General features: G+C 49.9%; 1 protein-coding gene across 2 annotated transcripts in view; it reads right to left on the bottom strand.

Moving 5' to 3' along the window:
- LPAR2 (lysophosphatidic acid receptor 2) overlaps positions 1-20293 on the bottom strand; it is a 34661-nt gene extending 14368 nt beyond the window's left edge. Inside the window, exons 1-2 of one of the 2 annotated variants that reach the window (XM_040414878.1) lie at positions 19885-20293; positions 1305-2057 (exon numbers count right to left, since the gene is read on the bottom strand). In XM_040414878.1, coding sequence (XP_040270812.1) covers positions 1305-2057; positions 19885-19891 — 760 coding nt within the window. In that variant the 5' untranslated portion in view covers positions 19892-20293. Of the gene's footprint in view, positions 1-1304; positions 2058-9174; positions 9320-19884 lie in introns of those variants that run through there. The other variant, XM_040414877.1, reaches the window with a different exon arrangement.
- Positions 20294-20833: the final 540 nt, after the last annotated feature.

Below are 20833 nucleotides of genomic sequence, written 5' to 3'. Positions count from 1 at the left end.
ACACACCTCAGATAACATCATCCTTGGCGTCCACCACACCCTCCATGACGTGGGCTGAGCAATTCTTGCAGCGATTACACGTGTGACAGAGCTCATCTGAATCCATAAGCTGCGGCTATCCGTCAGACTGATACCCATACCTCAACCAGGTCACTGCTTAGGAATGTAGATGCATCAGGGTCATAACAACGCTCTTTACTGTACATCCTTAGGGACAATATGGCTGCCAACGAAAGCACAGGCCACTGCGACCATTGTATGCATCTGGGTCAGCAGAGTTTGAGAAGCATCGAGGACAAATCCTGGTCAACGGGTAGATTAAATAGAGGTCATTAACCTTAAGGCTAGAACTACACAACAACATTTGTTGCGCAACATTTTGTCGCATCAATGTCGCGCAACAATAGTAGTCTATGGTGTCGCAGTCGCAAAAAACCCATTCAAGATGTCGCGTCGCAGTATGTCGCAGTGCGACACCATAGACTACCAGTATAAAAATTGTCGCGCGACATTGCAGTGTAGTTGTGCCCTATGTGTTGCGCAACTTATTGTCGAGCGACACATGTCGTCGTGTAGACCTAGACTTAAGGGGTTCTCTGCTTTGGACAATTCCTACTTTGTTGGAAGAATCCCTTGACCAGACTGATCAGAAAGTGTCCTCCTGCTGAAACCCCCGGCGATCAGCTTTAATATGTGAGGAAACATGGCAGTAAGTGTTCAATTACCCTGCAGCACCAACTACAGGACAAAAGAAGCTTTACACAATGTCCATCCGCATCGATGGGTTGTCTGTGTAATGCAGGACGGATGAGCTCCTCCAAAGTGAGAGACACTCTATGCAATAAGTTTCCACTCTCACTAAGGCCACATCCACAGCGAGAAACGGTCATGTGGCGGCCATTTTCAGAACTAATTACATGACTGTTTTTAATGGTTTTTCCATTGAAATGTATTAATGCCGGATCCGGTACCAAGTGTTACAGAAATTGCTGCATCGCCGTATCCGGTCTTCCGGTCTGCGCAGTACTTTCTAGCTTTGAAAAAATTAAATACCGGATCCGTTATTCCGGATGATACCGTTAAGACGGATCCGGTATTTCAATGAATAAGTCTAACAGATCCGGATCAAAAATATATCTGTTTATAGAGAGGGGCGAATGCCTCTGTGTGTCCAAGTGGAAGAGACACTTTTAATGGCTGGCTTTAACGGCCGTAAAAACGGATGCAAGACAACAAGAAAACAGATGCAAATTTTTGGAAAAGTCAGGTAGATCTCCCACAGAAATATATCTCATAGTACTTACTCAATATGATAAAGACGGTCTTCATCAGGTTGATCATGGTCTCCCGGTACTTGGGATGGAACGATGTGTGCCTGGACATCCTGGTCATCCTCCTCTTGACGTACACAAAGATATGCAAGTATACCACCATCATAATGAGAAATGCCACCAGGTTGGATACCGCCCAGAAGATAAGATAACTCCGGCTGTACAGCGGGGCCATTCGCGAGCAAGTCTCAATGTTACAAATACAGTGCCACCCAAAGGACGGGATGAGTCCCAGCAGCAAAGCCGTGAGCCAGATGCAGGCGATGAGGATGCAGACGCGTTGGTTGGACATCTTGCTGTGGAGCTGCATGGCAAAGACCGTCTGGTGCCGCTCTACGGCTATGGCCAACAGATTGGCCACTGAGGCGGTGAGGCTGGTATCTAGTAAACTTTGCCGGAGGAGCCAGGTTTTCAGCGTTAGGCTGGAAGTCCGTGGGCCGGTATGGAACATGAGATAAGTGTAGGCTACTCCGGCAAATAGATCTGCAGCCGCTAAGTTCCCCAAAAGATAGTAGATGGGATAGTGGAACCTCCTGTTTATTATGATGGCCGTAATGACCAGTATGTTGGTGAAAAGTACAAAGACGCACACAGTAAGTCCCAGGCCGACCACCAGGCTGTCCTTCGGCCTCCATTCTGTTGTCAAGTCTTTCCCGCTCTTGTTGTAGAAGAAGCCGATACTTTCATTAAAGTAACACTGCTTCATTTTAAGGGGGTCGTTAAATCCTGGAAAGAAAAAGGAGAATTTAAAAGTGCACAAAAACCCCCCATCAAACTAGACATGGAGACCTCCCAGAAGAAAAGTCCACAGCTGAGCACAAAAAAACCCCCATCAAACTAGACATGGAGAACTCCCAGAAGAAAAGTCCACAGCTGAGGTGGGATCAGCCGATGAGTTTTTTACTGTTTGATGATGCTATAACCCGGAGCTTGACAAGATCCAGAAGCTCCGTCACCACGGCCTAACAATCTGCTAATATTACATGTGCAGATGAAGCGTTCCGTCACCTGCTCGTCGGTGGAGGAGACCGCTGCTATTACTCGCAGCGATCTCCTCCACAGTATGGGGAGGAGAGATCGCTAATGCCATCGCTTGTCCCCATACACACTCTTTGTTTGCCGATAGCAGATCGTGATTACACGGCACAATCTGCCGCCGGCAAATGATGATATTTTAAGCCTGTATCACACTACACATTTTTCGGCAGATAATCACTAACGTTAGCAATCATCTGGCAGTGTAATACTGCCGCCGATTGCCCAATGAAGGAGAAAACACTCAATTATCAGGCAATCCAAATTTTTTGACATGCTAAAAGATTCTCGTTGAAAGGGGGCAGATTGTGGTGTCTAATCCACTATACAGCATGGGGACACAACCACTATACAGCATGGGGACACAACCACTATACAGCATGGGGACACAACCACTATACAGCATGGGGACACAACCACTATACAGCATGGGGACATAAACCACTATACAGCAGGGGGACACAACCACTATACAGCATGGGGACACAACCACTATACAGCATGGGGACACAAACCACCATACAGCATGGGGACACAAATCACCATACAGCATGGGGACACAACCACCATACAGAATGGGGACACAACCACCATACAGCATGGGGACACAAACCACCATACAGCATGGTGACACAAACCACTATACAGCATGGGGACACAAACCACCATACAGCATGGGGACACAAACCACCATACAGAATGGGGACACAACCACCATACAGCATGGGGACACAACCACCATACAGAATGGGGACACAACCACCATACAGCATGGGGACACAAACCACTATACAGCATGGGGACACAAACCACCATACAGCATGGGGACACAAACCACCATACAGCATGGGGACACAAACCACTATACAGCATGGGGACACAACCACTATACAGCATGGGGACACAACCACTATACAGCATGGGGACACAACCACTATACAGCATGGGGACACAACCACTATACAGCATGGGGACACAACCACTATACAGCATGGGGACATAAACCACTATACAGCAGGGGAACACAACCACTATACAGCATGGGGACACAACCACTATACAGCATGGGGACATAACCACTATACAGCATGGGGACACAAATCACCATACAGCATGGGGACACAACCACCATACAGAATGGGGACACAAACCACCATACAGCATGGGGACACAAACCACCATACAGCATGGGGACACAACCACTATACAGCATGGGGACACAACCACTATACAGCATGGGGACACAACCACTATACAGCATGGGGACACAACCACTATACAGCATGGGGACACAAACCACTATACAGCATGGGGACACAACCACTATACAGCATGGGGACATAAACCACTATACAGCATGGGGACACAACCACTTTACAGCATGGGGACATAAACCCCTATACAGCATGGGGACACAACCACTATACAGCATGGGGACATAAACCCCTATACAGCATGGGGACACAACCACTATACAGCATGGGGACAAGCGATGGCATAGCGTTCGCTCCTCCCCAGGCTGCGGAGGAGATCGCTGCATGTAATAGGCGCAGTCTCCTCCGCTAGCGAGCAGACGACTGCCGGGAAGGAACGCTTCCATCCCGACACTTGCTTGCTCAATGTAATGCAGGCTAATCAGAATTGCAATCGGCGGCAGTATTACACTGCCAAATGATGGCTATTGGGCTCGTGAGCGATCATCTGCTGGTCAGTGTAATACAGCCTTAAAGTGGTCACACAAAACCAAGGACAGACCGAGAACCAGGATAAAAGGAGACGTGAGATATAATCACACAGCCCCCCCCCCCCTCCGGACAATACTACAATGAGGCTGTGCACAAGGTAATTAAGCGGCAGCATAGAGATGTAAATGAGAGGGACACAAACAATAGTCAGACGGGGCTACAAATACCAAGAGGACAGAGCCGAGACGCATGGCTGATCCATCAGACTATAATCTGAGCACCACATACATTACTGGAACTGCAGGCTAAGCAATTGTCTCAGCAGACAGGCAGGAGTCAAGGCTGGGAATGCTGGTGCCCAACATCAGGCTGGTGTAAAACTACAACTTCCAGCATGCCCTGACAGGTTGGAGACCACTGAAATGCTCCATCAGCTCTGGCTGATATATGGGGCTTCCAGAAGGGCGACCCCTCGACAAGGGCTTGTGGCTGAAAGCCCCCTATCTGTATGCTCCACAAGGGCATATGAATTATATTACAGAGGGAGACCCTCCTCATGTAGTCATGTAGTACTTCACCCCCCCTGTAGTGGCCACTGCAGAGAAAACGCCCGGCTACCGATGGCAAAATCAGCCAGACCTGCGTCGATCGATGATCAACATGGAGGCTCTTTTTTTAAAAGGGGTTGTCTGCGGTGAGGCAAACTCTTTAAAAGGGTTGTCTCATCTCAGACATATCTCTAGGACATGCCACCAATGTCAGATAGGTACGGGTCTGCACTGATCAATAGAATGGGAGCCCTGAAGAGAAGGACATGTAGACATCTGCCGACCCTCCCACACACATGCACACCCGGTTGAGCTTACATCGCCGACCCTCCCACATACATACACACACAGCTGAGCTTACATCGCCGACCCTCCCACATACATACACACAGCTGAGCTTACATCGCCGACCCTCCCACATACATGCACACCCGGCTGAGCTTACATCGCCGACCCTCCCACACACATACACACCCGGCTGAGCTTACATCTGCCGACCCTCCCACATACATACACACAGCTGAGCTTACATCGCCGACCCTCCCACATACATACACACCCGGCTGAGCTTACATCGCCGACCCTCCCACATACATGCACACCCGGCTGAGCTTACATCGCCGACCCTCCCACATACATGCACACCCGGCTGAGCTTACATCGCCGACCCTCCCACACACATACACACCCGGCTGAGCTTACATCTGCCGACCCTCCCACACACATGTACACCTGGCTGAGCTTACATCTGCCGACCCTCCCACATACATGTACACCCGGCTGAGCTTACATCGCCGACCCTCCCACATACATGCACACCCGGCTGAGCTTATATCGCCGACCCTCCCACACACATACACACCCGGCTGAGCTTACATCTGCCGACCCTCCCACACACATGTACACCTGGCTGAGCTTACATCTGCCGACCCTCCCACACACATGTACACCTGGCTGAGCTTACATCTGCCGACCCTCCCACACACATGTACACCTGGCTGAGCTTACATCTGCCGACCCTCCCACATACATACACACCCGGCTGAGCTTACATCGCCGACCCTCCCACATACATGCACACCCGGCTGAGCTTACATCGCCGACCCTCCCACATACATGCACACCCGGCTGAGCTTACATCGCCGACCCTCCCACATACATGCACACCCGGCTGAGCTTACATCGCCGACCCTCCCACATACATACACACCCGGCTGAGCTTACATCGCCGACCCTCCCACATACATGCACACACAGCTGAGCTTACATCGCCGACCCTCCCACACACATACACACCCGGCTGAGCTTAAATGTGTCCTGAACGGAGGAAGAAAACAACGCAAGTGAATAAAATCCAATAGTCCAACCTTTATCTTCTCAACATCTGCCATTAGGGTTGGGAGGCCCCCATACATATTAGGTGGTCAACCAGTCCCACTAAAGTCAGCGGGTACAGCCGGCACCTAACAGCTGATCATGGGGGCACCTGCAGCATGAACCTCCCCCTTACCCATTCACAGTTCTGCACCCATCCACCACCCCTATACACTCATCTGCCACCCACGCCGTATACTTTCCTTTTAATTAGCAGGACGCTTGCTTTAAATAGACTACAAAAATATATAATCCTGAGAGGTAAGAATGAGTGTAGTGTTAATGAGAGGACATGATGGGACAGGCGGTCACCAGACACAACAGGCTAGAGATGAGACGTCTCCTCACATCTCACTTATCAGGTCATCTTCAAAGAAAACACTCAGGAAATACATTGTAGATGAACTTCAGTCCAACCTGGGGATTTTGGTGGGATGGACCAACCTTCTAATACGTTAGGACCTCTGCCCTCTCCTTTAATCACTACTAGCATCTATTCCTAGGACTCTATGATGCGCCATTCCTGAATTATTCCCGCTAGAAGTTATGAATTCATTCCTTGCACTTTGCAGTGAAGGTCCAGCTGGATGTTAACAGTTGGGGGGGGGGAAAGCTGCTAGTGTCCGACAGTGCAGGGACAAGCCCCCAACTGGTACCACCCAGCTGGACCTTTATTGCAAACTGCTAGTAATTCATTCATAACGTCTAGCAGGAAAATTAAAGGAATGGTACAACATAGAGATACAAAAATAGATGCTCCAGAATTGTTATTACGTGGGGGATGCCTGCAGATAGAGACATGTCAGGAGAGGGACGGGTCTTAAGGTGGCATGCACATCCAATAGCCCTCACTCAGACGATTCCATCTGAACCCAACCCCCACTCCCCCCCCCCGCCCCCCTGCATATATATTCATGTGTTCTCAATGGGCCATGAAAACAAATGATTGGACATTTTGAAATCCAACATGCCCAATCCTTCTTATGACATCTGCCACAGCCCCCATACACATTACATCGCCATCCTGGTGTGTTACTCTCATGTACTCTTATATGTGTGACCGTGCACTGCACAACGGGTATCTTCTGTATGTTTAAAGCCTGTGTCCTTACTGCAACATGCTGGGAGTTGTAGTCTCACAACGACTGGCTGCAGACAAGTGGTCTACACGGATCTAATGAAAGCAAACAGAGAGGACGGTAATATCAGGCGCTGCTCAGGTCCGATCTACATATAATATGTGTGTAATGTATAAGGGCCAGACATTTCTACAGAAGCCACACAAAATCCAATGCTACAGATGAGCACCCGGGGGACGCCCCCTTAAATGTCTAGTCCCCGCATGCATTGCTTACCAAGGTATATATATCATCCTGATATCAACAGGTTCAGTACCGTGTCTGATTACAGGACTCCCACCATATAATACAAACGAAGCCGCAATATTCGGACCTCCTGCGCTTCAACTGGGCCAAACGTAGCTCGTCATGGAGTCTTATGCTGCTCTACGTCCATGAACGGCTCTCTACGTCCATGACCAGCTCTCTACATCCATGACCAGCTCTCTACATCCATGAACGGCTCTCTACGTCCATGACCAGCTCTCTACATCCATGACCAGCTCTCTACATCCATGAACGGCTCTCTACGTCCATGAACAGCGCTCTACGTCCATGAACAGCCCTCTACATCCATGAACCGCTCTCTACATCCATGGACGGCTCTCTATGTCCATGAACGGCTCTCTACATCCATGGACGGCTCTCTACGTCCATGAACGGCTCTCTACATCCATGAACGGCTCTCTACATCCATGAACGGCTCTCTACGTCCATGAACGGCTCTCCACGTCCATGAACGGCTCTCTACGTCCATGAACAGCACTCTACGTCCATGACCGGCTCTCTACGTCCATGACCGGCTCTCTACGTCCATGACCGGCTCTCTACGTCCATGACCGGCTCTCTACGTCCATGAACGGCTCTCTACATCCATGAACAGCTCTCTACGTCCATGACCGGCTCTCTACATCCATGAACGGCTCTCTACGTCCATGAACGGCTCTCTACGTCCATGAACAGCACTCTACGTCCATGACCGGCTCTCTACGTCCATGACCGGCTCTCTACGTCCATGACCGGCTCTCTACGTCCATGAACAGCTCTCTACATCCATGAACAGCTCTCTACGTCCATGACCGGCTCTCTACATCCATGAACAGCTCTCTACGTCCATGAACAGCTCTCCGCCTGATTTCCCTTCTATTTACTGACCCCATATTAAAAGGAACCCTCCAGGCCTCACTGAAACACTGTTTTATACCTAGTTCAAGGCTTGAAGAGGCGGAGCATGACACAGAATCTCTGGGTCGTGCCCCGCCCCCTCCTGCCTGTACAGCAGAAAATCAGCAGCATTTACAGCACAAGCAAAGAGGACCCTGCAGCGTAACCTGACTTGCACTTCAGTTTGTTGCTCCCCAGCATGTAAAGGTTCGCCGTGGTTCAGGGAGCAATGCAGCCGTGGAAAAAAAAAAAGAAATTCAGGCGATTTTTGTGGTGACGGACTTCCGCCAGATCAGCTGCCCTGTGTGGCCATACCCTAACACAGCCCAGTGGGTTCTTTTAAAACCAGTACTTAGAAAATTGTGTTATCCGCTTGTAGAAAAGCTGGGTAACACTATGGCGGCTGCTGGGACTCCCACAGGGCTCGTCACCTAGGCGATCGGCCTAGTTTTGCAGAGGTATGGGATAAGCAGATAGATTTGACATTCCGGAGTCTAGGAAAGCTGGGTAGCAACCACAGCCTGGGCTGTAATGATGGCCAGGTTAGGTCAGCTTTCCGAACAACCGAGTAGGGTCCACACGGCCACATACATGTACAGCTACAATGACCTCAGTCCCGTGCTGTGTTTCCGCATTGACCTTACTACAGGACACCACAACCCATGTCATTGTCTCCAGAAGCCTCCAAACCCGTTCTTTCTGTGTCATTCATGCATCACGACAACCACTGTCACCCAAAGCCCTCGGAACTGACACTCTAGGTAGGCTTCTCCTTCACCTCTTGTCTCGGTGCCCCTCCCAATCTACTCCTGTGTCATGGACTACATGATATAACTAACCCCCCCTCCCCCTCCCCAGCCGCTGTCCTCCTTCTCTCTCTACACCATGGTTTTCCATGAGCTTCCAGCTCTACTCTTACCACTGTTGGTGGCTTGCGTAGTCATCCTGTGGTTGCCCTCAGCTCCTTCAGTCCTTCCATTAGGTCCCAGCGAGCTGCTTCTCCTCCCCTTATGAGGCGCACAGTGTAACTGCTGACATACAAGCCGCTGCCGGTACAGACCTGACTATTTCCAAATACCAGCCACCAATAAGGTGTGACAGGGGGGAGGACCTCACCTTTCCTGAGGAGCACACCTCTTGGGTCTGTGCTCAGGTTACAGTTAACACCCTCCTGCCAAGAGAAGACAAACCTGTAGAGAACTGTGTACTCATGGAGGAGATTGTCCTCCTACTTCCTACCCAGATGGTCATTGTCGTGTAGAGGCAGCATGCCTACCCTCTACAAATGGTAATGTCGGCCATAGACCTCATCCTAATAACCATTTACACAACAGTGAGGCCACAAATGTAGAATAAACAACACTCTGGACAACCCAGCAGGGGTTTCGGTTGCCCCTTATGAGTCGATCACAGGGGGATGAGTAATTTTAATGCATTTCAGTGGACAAGGAGACTGCACCATGTATGGTCACTCAGACCAGAGCATGGCAAGTGCCACCATGTAAAATAGCAGTGGGCTATGAGTCTGCACTAGGAATGGTCCTTCAGGAACCTTCATGGCAAAAACCACCACGTGAAACAGTGGGCTATGATACTGCACATGGTTCCTTAGTCCACTGCGCAGCAAAATCCATCAAGTAGTATAGCAGCAGCAATGGCAAAGTGTATGGCACAAGCCACCATATAGGAGTGAGCTACAAAACCCCACCATGGTCCACCAGCCCATTGTATGGTAAAAGCCACCATATAGGAATGGGCTATCAGACTGCACCATGGTCCTCCAGTACATTGTATGGAAAAAGTCACCATATAGGAGGAGTAGGCTATGAGACTGCACCATGGTCCTCCAGTACATTGTATAATAAAAGTCACCTTATAAGTGTGGGCTATGAGACGTTACCAACCATGGTTCTCTAGCCCACCATATAGGAATGGGCTATAAGACTGCTCCATGGTTCTCCAGCCCACCATATAGGAGTGGGCTATGAGACCTCACCAAGCATGGTCCTCCAGCCCACCATATAGGAGTGGGTTATGAGACTACACCATGGTCCTCCAGTCCACCATATAGGAGTGGGCTATGAGACTGCACCATGGTCCTCCAGCCCACCATATAGGAGTGGGCTATGAGACTGCACCATGGTCCTCCAGTCCACCATATAGGTGTGGGATATCAGACTGCACCATGGTCCTCCAGCCCACCATATAGGAGTGGGTTATGAGACTACACCATGGTCCTCCAGTCCACCATATAGGAGTGGGCTATGAGACTGCACCATGGTCCTCCAGTCCACCATATAGGAGTGGGCTATGAGACTGCACCATGGTCCTCCAGTCCACCATATAGGAGTGGGCTATGAGACTGCACAATGGTCCTCCAGCCCGCCATATAGGAGTGGGATATCAGACTGCACCATGGTCCTCCAGCCCACCATATAGATGTGGGATATCAGACTGCACCATGGTCCTCCAGCCCACCATATAGGAGTGGGCTATGAGACGGCACCATGGTCCTCCAGCCCACCATATAGATGTGGAATATCAGACTGCACTATGGTCCTCCAGCCCACCATATAGATGTGGAATATCAGACTGCACTATGGTCCTCCAGCCCACCATATACATGTGGAATATCAGATGGCACCATGGTCCTCCAGCCCACCATATAGATGTGGGATATCAGACTGCACTATGGTCCTCCAGCCCACCATATAGATGTGGAATATCAGACTGCACCATGGTCCTCCAGCCCACCATATAGATGTGGAATATCAGACTGCACTATGGTCCTCCAGCCCACCATATAGATGTGGGATATCAGACTGCACCATGGTCCTCCAGCCCACCATATAGATGTGGGCTATGAGACTGCACCATGGTCCTCCAGTCCACCATATAGATGTGGGATATCAGACTGCACCATGGTCCTCCAGCCCACCATATAGATGTGGGCTATGAGACTGCACCATGGTCCTCCAGTCCACCATATAGGAGTGAGCTATGAGACTGCACCATGGTCCTCCAGCCCGCCATATAGGAGTGGGCTACGAGACGTTACTAACCATGGTCCTCCAGTCCACCATATAGGAGTGGTCCTCCAGCCCATTGCATGGTAAAAACCACCATGTACCGTAGTAGAACAGTAGGCTACAGGACATGAACAGGCATGGTCTCTCAGCCCACAGCATAGCAATGAAAAATCACAGCTATATCCAGATAAAGAGACGTAAGTGACACCTCAGTTTCTATGAAAGCCATAAACCCCAGACACCTCAGATTCCAGGCTCTTTGAATCCTTAGATTTCCATGATGTGGGCTGAAGCGGCGATCTGTGGCACGGGCTTGGCACCCGCAGTGGTTGGCAGCATGCAGAAACTGAGGTTCAGAACGTGCCATTTTCAGTCTCAATCACTCACATGCACAGTAATGTGGTGAGGACGTCGTTTCCGTTACTTCCCTGTGACCGCTCAGTCTCAGTGACACGCTCTCTCCACACCATGACGCACGGTACATGAGGCCTGCACTTCCTTCTATAGGCGGCACCGAAATATTCAGTCACATAGAATTTGAAGTCAGTGTCAGGGGGGAGTCCGACTGTCGGGAACACTAGACTGCTGGAAAGACGTCCCAGCATACAGCCTGTGTTCAGAGAAGTGGTGAGAAGCTTAAAGGGGTTCTCCGGGAATTATTTAAAATGGTCCCTAGCAACCTGTCCTAGAATGTGAACAGGACTGGTTGTCACCACTTGCAGGGCTGCCTAGGGGGTACACTACACACTGCACTGCTCTACAATAGATGTAATGATGTGATCCTGCCTATGATATGCCATCATGGCTGAGCAGCCTGACAGGAGCACTCACCAATATGTAGTATATGTAAGAGGCCGAGTGTAGTGTGTGGTGAGGCCCTGCTACCCTCACGCCCTATATGTCCTATAATACAGGATATATAACTCAGGATCAGTACAGGATAAGTAATGTAATGTATGTACACAGTGATTCCACCAGCAGAATAGTGAGTGCAGCTCTGGAGTATAATACAGGATATATAACTCAGGACAAGTATAAAATGGTGCTTGACTATCTCTTTCCTTTAAAGGATTTTCCTCTGGATAAGTCATCAGTATCTGATCGGTGGGGGTCCGACACCTGGAAACTCCCACCGACCAGCTGTTTGAGAAGCCACTGGTGTTTGCAGCAGCGGCGCGGCCTTCTTGCAGCTTAGCTTAGGCCAGTAACGTCACACTCATCTGTCACGTGGTCTAGGAGCAGCTCAGCCGCATAGAAATGAATGGGGCTGAGCTGTGATACTAAGCACCACCACTATACAATGTACGGCGCTGTGCTTGGCACAGCTGATCGCGGGGGGGTCCCGGACTCCCACCGATCAGAGGATAGGTCATACGTTATAAAATCCTAAAAAACATCTTTAACGTTCTCTCTTTTTCTCATACTATCATGTACGTGAGAAGAACACTTCGGCCACTTTCACATATCCGTTATTGTATGGGCCGGAGCGCCGCCAGACCCCACTGACCATAATGGGACCCGGCGCGGATTGTGCTGGCTTACGGCATGATTGTTGGGATTCAGCCGGACAAAAACCAGTGCTTGCATTATAGTCAGTGGCTCCAGAGGTGAACGACGCCAGACGCGGTGGGCTCCAGCGGGCTGCTCCTGTAGCCGTCTGCTGGACTGGGACGGGCGACAATCTCCCCCATTGTCATCGAACACACCGGGCTAGTTTATCACTTTGTCCTTGACACGCTTGTGATGTATAATTGTGCATCTTAAATGGCAGTCGTGTTGACCCAACTGTATGTTAAAAATGTGAAGGTGGACGACATCCCCTTTAAGATCCGCCTCAGGGTGCCCACTTGTGAGACTTCGTGGCCCCCGTGGCTTACGTGTTCCTTTTTCAATCTGGCTGTAGATGCTAAAACAAACGTTGGAAGTCCGAGTCCTTTAAGGCTCCTCGGATAAACTTGAGGACTTTGCACAATTCTCAGTAAAAACAAGGATCGGATTACTGTAACCGCCCTGGAGCTGGACAACCCTCTGCTGTTTATCCAAGTGACCACCGCTGATCTCCAGGCCTGGGAGATAACAGTCTTATCTGATGCTCCTAACACTCATAAAGCCCTTCTCCAAACAGCCCTGACAAAAGGCCGCAGATAACCGAGGGGGGGGGGGGGGGGAGGTTGTCAGGCCAAATCCTTTGAATATAAAGCGGTGGGGGTCAGGGACTGTTGTAAATCTCATCAGAAGACTGAGGAAGGGGGGGCTGAGACAATCTCATGTTGTGTACTGCTGGTCCAGAGAGGTGAGGACTAGCACTAATTTTTTTTTTTTTTTTATAAATATTTTATTGTTATAATACAAAAATTTAAATCCATATTACATACTTGATATTATAAATTCCATAGATCCGCCAATTCTGATCTATAAACATAGTTGACAATAATTTCATGCAGATATCCATAATAATGTCAGTATTTGAAAATCAAAGGGAGGTCTCCTACTGGGGAGGGTGACAGGGCTCACCCGACATCCTAGGCTTGATAATGCAAATGGAAAAAGCAACTCACTTAGCCCAGGTTCTCCATTCGCTACAGGGATAGGGGCCCGAAATCCAGACAGCCGCCCGGCAGCGAGCGCCGCTCGCGCACGCCCTCCCCCAGACACGGGCAAGTACGAGCGGAAGGACTGGCACTCATGTGGCCGATCGCTTTATGCTCACATGCTGCCTAAAGGCGAGCTTGCAGGGATCTTTAATCGCAGGCATTTGATAAAGCAAAAACCAGAGAGGGGGGTCCAGCAGTCTTTTGCCACAGTGGTAGAAACCCACTCATATATTTTACTGCCTCATCCCCATATGATTAAGTCAGCTATCAGTTGCATGGTTCACCATACTTTGCGTTTATTCGCATTGATATTTCATGCGGCAGAGAACTCGATCCGAGTGTCACTCAGCAATTAAAAAGGATATAAGCAAAAAGCAGAGCCAGATACCTGCTCTGTCTCTTTAAATGAGCACATAATAGCGCGCCCACCGCGTGAGTCACCTCCCTGCCCGCAATCGAGCCCCATGTCTGACGGGAAGAGCCGTATCCCGAGCTGCGCCCGATACCCGGGTACCTCCAGACCTCGAGCCACGGTCCCCTACCCATGTACCGCTCGATATTATACCTGGATAAAAAATTTCCACCATTATTTAATACCGGGAAGTCCCCCCTCCTTCAGTCCTGGAGACCCTCCCATGCTTCCAATATACCTCCACATTCTTAATCAATATAATACATACAGAAAGGCCGGACAGCTAGAATTTTCCCCAGCTAGGACTAGCACTAATAAACGGGACCATACTCACAGTCCCAAATATCCCGTCCCCCATTATTCTCCTCTTGTGCAACTGTAAAATATATGGAAATCTTCTGTAAGTGTCCTGTACGCCCCAGTCCTGGCTGCAGCAGGAGCCTCCCCCCTCTAGGGTAGTGCCAGCTATTACTAGTCCTCAGACCAGGCCATCACTAGCCGATCGGCAGCCGTCCGATACCTGGCACCCCCAACTGTCAGCTGTTTTGGCGTAGCTCCGGCACTGAAGGAAAGCTCTCGAGGCTCATAGCTGCGCCTCCTGCGCAGTGGCGGTAGCTCGTGATGACGACGGGCCCCATCCCATTGAGGGCCGCAGAGCTGTCCACGGACACGGCTATGTACTTCCAAGGCCGACGAACAGCTGGCGGTCGGCGGTGCCGGGTATCTGACCCCTGCCGGCCTATTCTGAGCGTAGTCCATCACTTAGTAAAAGCAGGACAACCCTTTTCAAGAGGATGAGGAAAATATGGCTGATTTCTTCCAAAAACAGTGCCCATCACCTATCGTCATCTCTGACCGAGTATAAAAGTTACGACAGGGGATAACTAATAGACTGGTAGGGGTCCCAGAGGTCGGACAGGGGGGGTGACCTTTATACTTGCCACCACCCCTTTAAGCCCTGCCTCCTCCGTCCTTCATGCTGAAGCCTTGGCCAGCCGCCGCGCAGGTACACTGACGCTGCGCCCTACTGGTGGGGCCCTCTAACACAGGGCCACACAGAGCACCCTACGGCAGTACATGGAGTGCCTATGGCTCCATATTCACGGGTATCTCCCGGGATGTCTGTTCAGTAGAACCCCTGGTTTTTGGGTACAGTGTGATCTGAAACCGGCCTTGCTTCTTCTTATGTAGATGTGAAGTCCTCTCTGATCACAATGGCCCGGCAGGAGGGGGGCCACAAGGCTTTGATCTGCAGAGCCCACCACAGGCATCATGGGAAGTGATTAACTAGTAAGGGGCCCCCAGGCGCCGGCCTGCGGTGGGGATGGAGATGCGTGCCTGGTCTGATGTACACTGATCCCGAGCAGATGTTCCCCCGACGCACAATAATCCGCTCGCGTGATGGTGTCACCCACATACAACGCCTTCTCAAACAACAGCTGTTCCCAGACTACAAATCCCAGCAAGACTACACGCTGGGAGTTGTAGGTTCGTAACAGCTGGAGAGCGGCAGGATGAAGACCACTGCTGTCAGGCTTAAAGGGGTTGTCCTATCGCACACACCGGTGGGATATCGCTAGGATACGCCACCAATGTCAGAGAGGTGCGGCTCACACCTCTGGGACCAGCACCTATCTCCAGAAGGGGGCCCCCGAAAGAGAAGGAGAGCGGACCGCGCATACGGGTGAGATCTCCATTCATTTCTACCGGTGGTTCTGGAAATAGCTGAGCCAGCTAGCTTGGCTATTTTCGAAAGTCCCATAGAAATGAATGGAGGGCGACTGCGCATGCGCGGCTGCTCTCTGCTTACTTCGGAGGTCCCGTTCTGGGGAGAGGAGTGGGTCCCAGAGGTGGGACTGCACCTATCTGACTGCCACCCATGTCTCAGACGAGCTCTCTATAGACATTAGGGGCGGGGAGCATTAACCAACTCCTATAGGGCAGTAGACTGGCATCAGGACGTGGCAGAGTTTGGCGCACACCCCTCTTATACTGAAGTGTGCATCTTCTGGAGGGTTATAAGCCCCGGGGAGTGGGTGGTGCCAGGTATATGCCAGGTGCATGGCGGAGATTGTACCTGAGAACTATGCCAGCTTCCTTCCCGCTGCAGATTACAGATCAGGGGCGGCACCTCTGGCTATATACAGGTTTACTGCATCTGAAGGGAGAGTGTTCTCATTCACTGACAGCAAACAGATATCCTGCACAGCGGGTAGAATATTGTGCTATCAGTGATCACTTTAGTGAGTGCAGTAATGTCAGCCGCTGTGTGAGGACGTGGGGATGTCACCGGCCCCTGCAAGCAGTCCGGGACCGTGGGCACGTGGCCTGGGCGCTCCCCGGCTGATGTCACCCCGGTGGAGGCATGGTGAGACAGCAGGAGACAGCAAGAGACAGCAGGAGACAGCAAGAGACAGCAGGAGACAGCAAGAGACAGCAGGAGACAGCAGGAGACAGCAAGAGACAGCAGGAGACAGCAAGAGACAGCAGGAGACAGCAAGAGACAGCAGGAGACAGCAAGAGACAGCAGGAGACAGCAGGAGATGGCGGGAAACAGCAGGAGACAGCAAGAGACAGCAGGAGACAGCAAGAGACAGCAGGAGACAGCAAGAGACAGCAGGAGACAGCAGGAGACAGCAAGAGACAGCAGGAGACAGCAAGAGACAGCAGGAGACAGCAAGAGACAGCAGGAGACAGCAAGAGACAGCAGGAGACAGCAGGAGATGGCGGGAAACAGCAGGAGACAGCAGGAGACAGCAAGAGACAGCAGGAGACAGCAAGAGATGGCGGGAAACAGCAGGAGACAGCAAGAGACAGCAGGAGACAGCAAGAGACAGCAGGAGACAGCAAGAGACAGCAGGAGACAGCAAGAGACAGCAGGAGACAGCAGGAGATGGCGGGAAACAGCAGGAGACAGCAAGAGACAGCAGGAGATGGCGGGGAACAGCAAGAGACAGCAGGAGACAGCAAGAGACAGCAGGAGACAGCAGGAGACAGCAGGAGACAGCAAGAAACAGCAAGAAACAGCAGGAGACAGCAAGAAACACCAGGAGACAGCAGAAGACAGAAAGAGACAACAGGAGAGAGCAGGAGACAGCAAGAGACAACAGGAGAGAGCAGGAGACAGCAAGAGACAACAGGAGACAGCAGGAGACAGCAAGAGAAAACAGGAGACAGCAAGAGACAGCAGAAGACAGCAAGAGACAGTAGGAGACAGCGGGAAACAGCAAGAAACACCAGGAGACAGCAGAAGACAGCAAGAGACAACAGAAGACAGCAAGAGACAACAGGAGAGAGCAAGAGACAACAGGAGACAGCAGAAGACAGAAAGAGACAGCAGGAGACAACAGTAGACAGCAGGAGAAAAGAGACAGCAAGAGACAGCAGAAGACAGCAGGAGACAAGAGACAGCAGAAGACAGCAGGAGGCATAAAGAGACAGCAGGAGACAGAAAGAGACAGCATAAGACAGCAAGAGACAGCAGATGGAAAGAGACAAAAGGAGACAGCAGGAGACAGAAAGAGACAGCAGGAGACAGAAAGAGACAGCAGGAGACAACAGAAGATAGAAAGAGACAGCAGAAGACAGCAGGAGATGAAAAGAGACAGCAGGAGACAGTACGTTCTCTGGTTATAGGCAGCCATCAGCCAGGATCTACAAGACAGCGCTCAGATAATGGAGCACAACCCCGGCCAAGGGCGACTGCATCTCCAAACATGTCACCCTTCACAGCCGGGACAGTCTGGTAGATAGATAGATAATGGATAGATAACAGCTCGCTGCTGTCAGCCACGTGTCAGGCCTCATGCACACGACCGTTTTATTCCGTGTCCGTTGTTCCCTCTTTTGTGATTTTCTGCAGACCTATTGACTTTCAATGGGTCCGTTGAAAACTCGGCTAATGCAACGTTTGTCATCCGCGTCCGTGATCCGTGGTTCCAGTCCGTCAAAAAAATATAACCTGTCCTATTACTTTCACGGAAAACGGTTCGCGGACCCATTCAAGTCAATGGGACCGTGAAAAAACACAGAGGCACACAAGATTGTCATCTGCGTCCGCGCGTCCGCATCCGTTTTTTTCCTATCATTTGCATGGCAAACTTGACTTAGACTTTTTTTTACTTTCCTTCATGTCTGGAATCCTCCAAAAATAAAGGAAGACACACAGTGCACCACTGGTCTGTGAGGAGGACAGAACAAGCCCATTGAAGTCTGTGGGGCCGTGAAAACCACTGATGACGTCCATGTTCTGTCGGTCACTGGCTGGATATGGTCAGGAAATGAATTTGCAGCTCAACATGGAACACGGGTGACACATGGAGGGCAAAAAACAGATACACGGACCCTTCACTGATGAAACACGGACGGAGTTCCAAGGATGTGAAAGGGAGGCAGAGATGTGGAGGAGCCTCACTTGCCCTGACCCCCATGTGCCCGGGAGGACAGGGGGGGGGGGGTCCATGAAGAAAAATCATTTGGGGCCAAAGACCACAACGTTCTCTTCCAAGATGAAGGAGGAAAAGAAGAATTCCAGAGCACAGCACAAATCTTAGTAACACCGCCGGCCATCAGTGAACGAAAACACACGATGTTGTTCTTGGATATTGTTAAGAGATGCAGGAAACATATCTGCAGTGAGCGGGAGGTCACCGGAGGACCTCACCCCGACCCCACACAGGGAGCAAGGGGTTAAAATCTCACTGCGACTACCAAGTACAACAATCATCCCTGATCAGATACATATGGAAGAGACAGATGGAAAAAACAAAAAGCAGCAGTTGTGAAAAATGTCAGCTATCCCTCATGTACTGTAACCGAGTCCATAATAATCTCCAAAAGGGAAATAATGAGGCAGCGCTGCAACCTGTAGCAAAGGGTTAATAAACGGGTCTTACACCAGGATGGAGTGTGCAGTATTATTTGCCTTTTAGATAGATAATAGATAATAGATAGATAATAGATAGATAGATAATAGATAGATAGATAATAGATAGATAGATAGATAGATAGATAGATAGATAGATAGATAGATAATAGATAGATAGATAATAGATAGATAATAGATAGATAGATAATAGATAGATAGATAATAGATATAGATAATAGATAGATAGATAGATAGATAGATAGATAGATAATAGATAGATAGATAATAGATAGATAGATAATAGATAGATAATAGATAGATAGATAGATAATAGATAGATAATAGATATAGATAATAGATAGATAATAGATAGATAATAGATAGATAGATAGATAATAGATAGATAGATAGATAGATAATAGATAGATAATAGATAATATATAGATAATAAATAGATAATAGATAGATATTAGATAGATAGATAGATAGATAGATAATAGATAGATAATAGATAGATAGATAATAGATAATAGATAGATAATAGATAATATATAGATAATAAATAGATAATAGATAGATATTAGATAGATAGATAGATAGATAGATAATAGATAGATAATAGATAGATAGATAATAGATAGATATTTCCCACATGCTTTGGTAATACTAATGTAGAATTTTAGACCTGCCAATAAAGATTGATTTGATTTGATAGACAGGTACTTACCGAACATTGTGAGCTCCACTGTGTATAGTCCTAGGTTCGGTGCTCTGCTCCCCGGTACCGTAGGTGTGCTCGGCTGTAGTACTCTGCTCCTTAGTACTCTGCTCCCCGGTACTCTGCTCCCCAGTACTCTGCTCCCCGGTACTCTGCTCCCCGGTACCGTCGGTGTGCTCTGCTCCCCGGTGCTCTGCTCCCCGGTGCTCTGCTCCCCGGTACCGTCGGTGTGCTCTGCTCCCCGGTACCGTCGCTGTGCTGTGCTCCTCGGCGCTGTGCGGTCCCGGGCTCAGCACTAGTCCACACGTACAGTACAGCGGAGCACACTGCCTGTTGCACATAGAGTGGAGGGGGGGGGGGGGGGGGCGCTCTTACAATGAGGGCTGCGGGGGGGGCAGGCAGTGTAAATGCTATTATCGCCGCCGCCCTCCCCCAGGATGTGCCAGCTCCGGCTGCGGCCATTACCACAGGGGACCGCATTCCTGCTCCGCGAACCTCTCTGACCCCCGGATCACTCACAGCCTTGTTGCCCGTGGCAACCAATCAGAAGACGGCTCTTATCCTCTAAACTGCGCTGTAAAAATGGAAGCTGCATTCTGATTGGTTGCTACGGGCAATCAGGTTGCTTCTCACTGAAATGAGGCTCCACATTGTGTTGTCTGCTTCTGGGAAAGCTGGGTGACAGGATGGCTGACGCTTAATTGCAGCTTTCCTGCCTAGTTAGTGAAAACGATCATCTGTCAGCGCATAACAGGGGGGTGTACTGACAACCCATTGTGGACCAACCTTCCTACCCATGACTAGCGTTGAGCGACTTGAACTCCACGAAGTGGAATTCAATCCGAATTTCAGGGAAAATTCGATTTGCCACGAAGCCGAATTTCCTCGTGCTTTGTGGTAGCGAATCGAATTTCCCTGAATGGTGGTAAAAAAAATAAAAGAAATCCTACTTCCCTCA

Source organism: Bufo bufo, chromosome 1 (assembly GCF_905171765.1).
Source record: "Bufo bufo chromosome 1, aBufBuf1.1, whole genome shotgun sequence".
NCBI classification, from domain to species: domain Eukaryota; kingdom Metazoa; phylum Chordata; class Amphibia; order Anura; family Bufonidae; genus Bufo; species Bufo bufo.
This window is presented reverse-complemented; position numbering and strand designations above follow the sequence as displayed.